Source organism: Botryllus schlosseri, chromosome 7 (assembly GCF_051294905.1).
Source record: "Botryllus schlosseri isolate E-star chromosome 7, Bs_hap1, whole genome shotgun sequence".
Taxonomy (NCBI): Eukaryota; Metazoa; Chordata; class Ascidiacea; order Stolidobranchia; family Styelidae; genus Botryllus; species Botryllus schlosseri.
In genome coordinates this window covers 16495803-16505503 of record NC_137242.1, presented here as the reverse complement: position 1 = coordinate 16505503, position 9701 = coordinate 16495803, and the positions used below count along the sequence as shown (strand labels likewise).

Genomic DNA, 9701 nt, shown 5'->3' with positions numbered 1-9701 from the left:
ACAAAATCATCCCGCACAAACAAATTCTAGTTTTCACTGTATAAGGATAGGCTTTCGTTGGTAGATATAGACTATATAATATATATATCGACTAATTAGAATTTAACTAACGCAATTTCAATTGCGAGTATTTAAATAAGTATTTTGGTAAATTGTGATTGTCCAGAATGAATTAATCGTATCGTATTCTTGTTTACAGTCAAAAATAAATAATTGATAAAGAATTTTTAATTTCGATTTTAGATGTAGACTGTATGTATGGTATAATTTCGATTTGCCCGACACCAATCAAACTGGGTGTTCGAAAAGGCGAAAGTAGAACAACTCGAGATATTTTCAGCGGTCTAGAAAACCGATTAGAGAAATATGATGCGTAGGAAAATCTGAAAATGTCATATATGACATTCACATATGTGACACAGCATCTATTGATACTGGACGGCGGAATTGCGTTGTTGTGAAACTACAAAAATGCAATTTTGAGCAAGGGGTTTCACAAACCACAATATATTGGTAGCCAACATTCTATTATCGATTCCTGAAGCATATATCAGAGTTCTTCAATCCTCCGTCTTCAACAAATCCTACTCTCATCTACAAATTTGGAGATGATATGGTAAAACACTTCGAAAACTTGGTACAATCCACCAAGCCAGATAATAAAATGAAAATATTAGAAAACCAAGGATGGCGGGATGATTTTAATTTTATCTTTGAGCTGTGCAGAGCATGCCGCTCTTTCAAAGAAAATTGTTGATTACCACTAATCAAATGGCATAAACTTCCATCTCTACGCAATGCGAGATGGAGCTCCAAGGGCCATGATTGCGGACTTCCAAATCCCCAAATGGAAAGTAACTCTGGAGATATGCTTATTCATCGCAAATGCGTGTCAGGAAGCCTGGATCTCTAAAGATGGAATATTCTAGAGCCCGACCGATTATCGGTTAGCTGATAATATCGAGACGATATCGCACTTTGAAAGAATTATCGGTATCAGCCATTGGAGTTGAAAAATCATCGTCACAACATAGCGGTAGGAAGTCAGAAAACTATAATCTTTGACCGCTAGACTGGGAATATTGATACATTTCATAAAGCTTACACTTCACATGTGTCCAGTTGTAGCCTTTCTAGATAATTTCATGTTCAAGTATAACAATGGCTCTAAAGTTGTTCAAATAAATGCTCTGAAGCTTTGAAAATGTGCTTATTACGGTATATTCCACTTCTTTTGAATAACGGCTGAATGCATTGGGGTTATCGGTCAAGGTGTGAGATATCGGTTATATCGGCATCGACCCAAAAATCTAATATCGGTCGGACTCCAGAATATACCAAGGATTATTCGCTGCTATCTTTGAGCTCAAATGTCCCGCAACGATAAAGTGCCTTGAAACCCCATTGGAAGTTGGATAAGTCCGTTGTAGATGTTCCTGGCACTAATATAACTTTATAAAGCGACGTCAAATTGATGGAAGAACTTTACCAGAAATGCAAAAGGACAAATCTTAGAAGATTAAATTTGTAGCAAAAAATACCCTTTGAATTGTAAATCTTTTCTATATTTAGACCAATGTCGAAAATTGAAGTTACTTTGTGCAGGACCTTTTCTGCGATTTGAAAAAAATAATTATAAGTTTCTTTATTTATACCAAAATTTTCATTAATTCTTGCTACAGACATTTTTTTTCAAGTCATAACCCTAATCTACAGTGGTGTGGCCAGAGAGAGTTTTGTAATGCTTTATTCACAAAATTGGCGCTTCTCACCTATGAGGTCATTTGCGCCCAGCACGGTAATTTCATTAACATCGGTGTCTTTTTGCGGTATTTTTGTCATATTACGGACGACTTCCATGCTCGCGCTCGCCCATCCTCGCTCACTCTCGTTTTTCGTGCGTCCGCATCTTGGGTCTTTGTGGCCGACTAACTGGCTCGACTAATCTTCACTCTGGGCTTTTTCATCCATTGCAATCGCAGCGAAATTAACGATGAGAAGCCCACATAAACCTCCGATTATAGAAGTTGGTAAGTATCATATTGCAACGGACACCGATAAATTCCATATAAGGCATGTATTGCCCGAGTGTGCAACTTTTCGACTCAACCACAACTCATATACCAATGGCCATAATATAATACGAATTACAATTGATATAGCGTATCGTTATTTTTCCATTTTAGATGGAATTCAAAAATTCAGATACTCCTTTCCGAAAATGGTATACTAATGGCGATGAGAAAATGTGCCGAGACGAGAAATGTACCCATCTTGCAACTTACCATCGAAGGGGTAATGGCGGATACTATCAAGGACACCTCAACAGGTCACCAAGCAAGAGGCTGAATGGAGTAGTATGTTACTACTCATGAACCTACTTTGTAGATCAGCGTTTAGATGTCAACTTTCTCATTTGACTGTGTTGAAACGATTTTCCATTCAATTCCAATGATGATGTGTAAATGTTGGCAATGACGACTAAATTAGCGTTTGATTTACTGTATTCATATTATATGTGGTTAGAAATCGTGGCATTGTGGTTTTTTTTTCGAATTTTATTTCGTCCTAATTTCCCATGCTGTCGAATCGATTCCCTTAAAGTAGGAAGTTTCTGTCTGGATCGCAGACAATTTTTATAAATATATTAGTTAGCATTGCATTATCACGAATTTCATATTGTTGTTACAGTAGTATTATGTATCGGCTACATGCTGTATCGCATCGTTATGTAGCAGTGTTGGGATGACTCGAGTCACCTTTTTCGTATGACTTGACTTGACTCGAGTCACTTTGCTAAAATGACTTGACTTGACTTGACTCGGCGTATCAGAAATGTGGATTGACTCGTGACTCGGAGCAAAATTCACGAGTCAATTTCAAGTCATCAAGTAAAAATCACCTTATCTTGCATATGTTCGGATTGTTCGCCAAACACTTGTGTAACCAATGAGAGCGACCAATCATTCAATGATCGTGCGTTTTACTGATCGTCAAATATTCTCTCACAAATATATGGACCACAAACGAAGTGATCGAAGCTACAACTTACGTTGTCGTAAACTAGTAGTAAAGTAATTTAATAGCAGAATATATATTTCTGTTCTCTGTTCTTACCTTAACCGAACCTCTTGTTTTATTTAAATTGTAATCGAATATAGTTTATATACTCCTCAGCCATTGGCGCAGATTCGAATTGTATCATACCAATATTATGTATAAGGGATGATACATTGCATCTTATCAATTCGTTTCTCGATTCTTTATCTTGACTAGTAACTATAAAATGAGGCTATGCAATTACTTACGGAGTTTAACAGTTCTATTTGAGCGATACAGCCCCTTATTGCATGTATTTGTATATTTAACTCTATATTCGTTCTTTCGTTCATCGGTTCAGAATCAATGACCAATCAATCTGTTATTCAGACACCTAGCGAAATGCAATGACGTAATCACTAATCCTGCTTCATTCTTCGAAAAGGCGACTTGACTTGAATTTTGACTTGACTCGTGACTTGACTTGACTTGACTCGACTTGACTCGAGTCACCTCCGAAAATCGAGTGACTTGACTTGACTCGAGTCACCTTTGAAAATCGATTGACTTGACTTGACTCGAGTCAAAATGTGCGATGACTCGAAATGACTCGTGACTCGAAGGTAGTGACTTGATCCCAACACTGTTATGTAGGCCTATATTCATTAGGGTTGTTCAGATTTGTACATTTGTTTTGGAAACTTGTTTTGCGTAATTCCAAATGATAGTTTAGTACATAAAAACACTTTTACACGCGGTTTTGGTCATCTTCATCGCGATTTTCCTTGCCCGCAAACCCCAAAGATCCACGGGCAAATTCTCCGTACTACTGACGATTTAGCAGAGTGTTTGTTAATGTCATATAATTTTATGTGGTGTTGACCGTGTCACCGGTTCGCAGCTTTCGTGAAGTTATCAGTTGAAAACGTCTGTGTAGGGATAGGAAATATATCTGTGGTTATAATTGTGCTGAAATGCAGTCCTACAAATGCCATATGTATCGTCGTTTCACCATGCACAACCATTCTATCGTGTTCATGGGAAACATGTATTGTTTGCACATTTGTCGTGAATCGTATACCAAAAAAGCACTATCTTGTTGTGATTGTGAGTCGAGAACAGTTGTGCACATATTTCCAGCTGGTGTTAAGCTGGTAAATGTTACTGGAAGGTATGTAATATGTTATGTCAGTAATCTTTGCCTCGATTTTAGTGTATCTGTAAAATACCGAGTTATCTAATTTGGTGGCAGACTAGAATTTGGTTGAAGAAGAATGCCAGAAAGAAAGCGGAGAAAGTTTGTGTCGGACTTAACTAGAACAAGATCGAAGTCAATTGCAACGGCTATTAGTGTGCACGTAAGATGGTCTCTATGGCCGCTGCTATTGTTACGTGCGTACGTGTTTGTGTGTGTGCTTGAATGTTGGGGGGGGGCGTGCCTCACCAGCCATGAACCTCACCGCACGTCACTGGTAAGCACATACCATAGTGGGTGACGACAATGACTAATATGTATTGAGATTATCGCGTCTATGTCCGTAGGAACACCATGATCATTTGTTGACAGGATGACATTGGTAGTTGAGGATCATGTCCCCCAGCATTATGGCGCCGCTTAACTGTCATGTTATTAAGGGAAGGAGCCTAGTATCGTGAGCTTGTGACATTCACACAATGCATCTACGTATTCTGGCCGTATTCTCTACATCAGGGCTGGCCAATCTTTTTGGCCAAAGGGCCACATAGGATTTACGAACCATTGCGCGGGCCACATGAATGTTCATGTCCTTTTTTAGTCGTCCGATAGGAGCGAACGGGATTAGGTAACGGTAAAAAAAAGGACTTATATTACAAAATATCAAAATCGATAACAATTATGTCATGAGAACTTTGTGTAGCCTACATGTCATAGCCGAGCGAAGCGCGAAATTTTTTCAAGTTATAGAACGAAATAGGTCAATAAAATAATATTATTTGCATATAATGTGGGTCGTCCCTGTATAGTGTATACCGTTGGGCTCATTTGGCCAGGACATGACTAATCGGCGCTTGGACACATCAATATCGAAGATTTCAGTGAACGTGCGTCCATCACTTTGTGAAAGGTTTCTTCGCCGACGATCTTTCCGCGAGTGCAGACGCGAAGTCGCATGTCGGACAACATGTTCTCGCATAATTGTCAATATAGTCAGACTCAATTCCGTAAATTAGGAGTATTTTTAATTTTCAGTAGGAGGCACCAATACTAAAAGCAAGAAATCGGTTGACAATAAATCGCGCAGTGCTAAGATATCAAGTCAAATAAATCTACCATGAAATATCGGCACTTCTTCGATGGCAGTCAGACATCGAAAAGTGTTCACCATGATCACCGATGAATGTTTTCCATGAACACGAAAAAAAAATTATAAACATCAAAATATATTTTTTTTTGTGCCTTTCGAAAGACGAATGTTAGGGTTGGGGTGGGGGGTATTAGGGTGGGGGAAAGGGCGATATTAGGGTTGGCGGAGGGGATATTTGTGTTAGGATTGGTGGATGGGAATATTAGGGTTGGCGGAGGGGATATTAGTGTTAGGATTGGTGGATAGTAATATTAGGGTTGGGGTGGGGGGTATTAGGGTGGGGGAAAGGGGGATATTAGGGTTGGCGGAGGGGATATTAGTGTTAGGATTGGTGGATGGGGATATTAGGGTTGGCGGAGGGGATATTAGTGTTAGGATTGGTAGATGGGGATATTAGGGTTGGCGGAGGGGACATTAGTGTTAGGATTGGTGGATGGGGATATTAGGGTTGGCGGAGGGGATATTAGTGTTAGGATTGGTGGATATTAGTGTTAGGATTGGTGGATAGGGATATTAGGGTTGGGGTGGGGGGTATTAGGGTGGGGGAAAGGGCGATATTAGGGTTGGCGGAGGGGATATTAGTGTTAGGATTGGTGGATGGGGATATTAGGGTTGGCGGAGGGGATATTAGTGTTAGGATTGGTGGATATTAGTGTTAGGATTGGTGGATAGTAATATTAGGGTTGGGGTGGGGGGTATTAGGGTGGGGGAAAGGGGGATATTAGGGTTGGCGGAGGGGATATTAGTGTTAGGATTGGTGGATGGGGATATTAGGGTTGGCGGAGGGGATATTAGTGTTAGGATTGGTGGATGGGGATATTAGGGTTGGCGGAGGGGACATTAGTGTTAGGATTGGTGGATGGGGATATTAGGGTTGGCGGAGGGGATATTAGTGTTAGGATTGGTGGATGGGGATATTAGGGTTGGCGGAGGGGACATTAGTGTTAGGATTGGTGGATGGGGATATTAGGGTTGGCGGAGGGGACATTAGTGTTAGGATTGGTGGATGAGGATATTAGGGTTGGCGGAGGGGACATTAGTGTTAGGATTGGTGGATAGTAATATTAGGGTTGGGGGAGGGGGAGATAGCGTAGTCGTAACGATAAGCGCCCACCAGTCTGGCGGACCCGGTTCGATTCCCGTCGGAGGTTTATGTGGGCTCCTCTTCCCTCGCCGTTGCCGCTCTTACGGAGACAAAAAAGACCAACGAAAGAAAGCACTCACAAGGAATGGAAAGAACTAGTAGAAAGGACCGCGGCTTCAATAAGATCAACATCGAAATGAACTGCGACATCGGGCACGGCTTCGATAAGATCAACATAGAAAAGAACTGCGACATCGGGCACTGTAGACCGAGGTGGAAATTAGATTAAAAGGATCGCAACTGCATGCGTGTCGTTCGACATCCTCCTATCTGCTCATTACATCGCATTTTGTCTTATCGCATGTACATTATGTGTGACTTGTTCAGATGAAACATATAACCCAACGATTAATAATATGATATTATTACTATTAGGGTTGAGGTGGGGAATGTTAGGGTCCATTCATTACATTCAGCACCAATTACCATCCGTTCAAAAGATACATATTTTCCAATTGCCAAGACAGAAAGTATCGAATCTTTCATTCGAGCACGGGGTTAGATCGTTCTAGTTCATTACAAAACTGATTCAAATATAAGCGAGTGATTAATATGATGCCTATTGAATCAATAGGTTACGTCAATTCACGCGGAGTCATCATTACAAACGATGGAAAAACATAAGCGGGTGAATTCAAGCCTGCAGGCTCGTGCCGCTAGGACATACTTTGCGATAGGTGATGCTGGAGCAAACTGATGATAATCAGTATGTTGATATTTCATCCTTTCGAATACACGAAAAGATTGCGATTGAACGAAAAAATTGGAAGGTATTGAAACGATATTTAGTAGTCGTTGAAACCGGACATTCGGACACCACACTTCCTGTAGCCATAAGACAGTGTAAAGAGGCACTTACGTCGTTGTAGCCTTGTAGGATGGGCAGTTGGACACTGAATATAAAGTAACAGAAGTGACAACCAGAGATGTCTTGGAACAATATCCCCTTCTTGTGGAGGCACGCTGGGTAAGATCTTGAATCCTAATCTTACATCGATAGTATCAATAGCTAAATTCTTTCCAGATCCTCGAAGAATTGAAAATACTCTGCCATACTGCTGGTTGCATTGAAGACCTTTGTAGAGTTGATCTACCAAGAATAATCGCAGGAAAAGTGTCCAGCTCGGCTCAATGCCTGACAAAATTAGGAAATGTTCCAGATTACATCAGAAAGCTTATGTGTAAGTTGTTTCCATACTACCATTTCTATATTTCATTCAATGGAAAACGCCAAATATTTGATAAGTGCCGTACGTCCTATGGCATCTCTTAGAAAAGGAAGCTAAAATCAACTCAAGTACGAGTAGAAGTAGTCCTTTTGAAAACGTTCTTAAATTGCTTGGAGTATAAGTAGCGAAACAGTACAAAGTTTCAACACATAAAAACTATGGAGGAATGGAAGTAGAGGAATATTTCCAGACATAGTACTTCGTCAATTATACTACCTCTGATAGCCACCCTTTAATGTTATCGGATATGTTTTCAATGATCAACTTATGACCTAACATTGAATATTTTACAGACTCTCAAAAACTGGACTGGATGGTTGGCATGCCTACCATTTTTGGTGACAGCTATTCACATTTCTTGATAGTTGATCAGGTAATATTTTCATCGATGTTAACTAGCACTTATATGATTTTAGCCTACATGACAAACAAGCGCTGTACGAGATTTGAGTTCAATAGCATCTGAATGGAGTGTCAACTCAACTGTAATGATGCAACTCGAGATGGTCACGAAGACTTATTGCTAGGCTATTGTTATCCGGTTCAACTTATGTTCGTAACTCCGCCAACTACAAGCTAAGAGACCCCCTCGGCTTGGGACCATGATGCATCACGGCCCCCCTTCCAATGTTAGCTCGAAGTTATTAGGTCAATTATCGTGCGACCCCCATCTATCTTGTGCAAATATAAACTGTGGACTAGTGATAACCAGCAACAAAATTACTTTTTCTGAAACTATCATCATACGTAAAATCAATTTTCACAAACATGGTGGTAGTGACTGTAGGAATGACGCGGGACGCTTCTGACGATACCTTTTTCTATGCACAAAAATTCAGAAAAAGTATTTTCTTGAACATATGATACCCAGCCTTGTCCTTCCTATCTCGCACCTCGCCTTAAAATTATTTTCGAATAATGCATTTATGATTCGAGTCATGACAATGTGTGATTTTTCTCCCAGACGCCCAAGTCTGCATATCCGACCATCTCCTTCGACACGGCCAAGGAAGAGTGGGCGGTCTGCTTCGATGGCCAAGAAGTAACTTGTTGCAATGGATTCCACGAGGCACTTGCAGTGCTACTGGGTGTTCACTGGGTGTTCAACATCGAGTTTGCGTCTCAGCTCAAAAACTCATTGACATTTATGTCTATTTTCCTCGCGAGATTGCCGGGTGCTAAGTGCAACAGTTTAACTGTCCGCACCAAACTTTCTCTAATCAGTGACTAATAAAGATACTATTTGGCAATCGGTGACTCTAATCCAAATCCATCAAAAAATATCCTCAAATCATATTCTAATCCTATCCGTCATTGGTCAGTGTAGTGAAGTTTTCCTCTCAACAACGTGATCTAAGCTATCAATAGATTCCGATATTGCGTGTTCTCGAGCAATATGGAAAGAAGCTTCCAACAGCTCCAACGACTTACTAAACAATTTGTTGTGATTGAACTCTATTCATTGATCATCATTTTTCCAAAATCCGGTTTTCCCAAACCCTAATCCATGTGAATGTCTGATCGATACACATTACACAACTACTGTTGTCACGCTTTGCTTTCTTGAAGAAATTGACTGCCCATGCAGTTTATACTCTGTTTCTGCGCGCTGGAATCGAGTTAAATTAGCTTTGCATCGTTTTTGATGACAAATCAACAATTTCGTGGGATTGACAGAAATTTTTTAATAATATAATTTAAATTGGCTCTGCTGCCGCTTATTCTAGGATTGAATGAAATTTGGTGTGCAGCGTTGAATGACCAGTAGCCAAAACTATTCTTTCAAACTATTGGTAAATATACTCCTACACAACTTGTGAAGCAGACGCAGTACAAATACAGTTGATGCCATGCAGCATTCACAATCAATCCTAATGAGTATTGTATGATACACGATAAATAGCCTATGCGGTATGTATTTTCATGACAAGTTGATTCTGCGTG

The 9701-nt window shown here is 40.1% G+C and overlaps 1 protein-coding gene across 2 annotated transcripts; it reads left to right on the top strand.

Annotated features, from left to right (window-relative positions):
* Positions 1-6855: 6855 nt before the first annotated feature.
* LOC145442688 (uncharacterized) lies at positions 6856-9007 on the top strand. 2 transcript variants are annotated; one of them, XM_080320672.1, is made up of 4 exons: positions 6861-7495; positions 7553-7709; positions 8051-8130; positions 8722-9007. In XM_080320672.1, exons 2-4 carry the CDS (start codon positions 7706-7708, stop codon positions 8986-8988), a joined length of 351 nt encoding a protein of 116 aa, XP_080176798.1. In that variant the 5' UTR covers positions 6861-7495; positions 7553-7705; the 3' UTR covers positions 8989-9007. The 2 variants fall into 2 exon arrangements, with proteins under 2 accessions (XP_080176799.1, XP_080176798.1); XM_080320673.1 differs by having other exon boundaries at positions 6856-7709.
* The last annotated feature ends 694 nt before the right edge of the window (positions 9008-9701 follow it).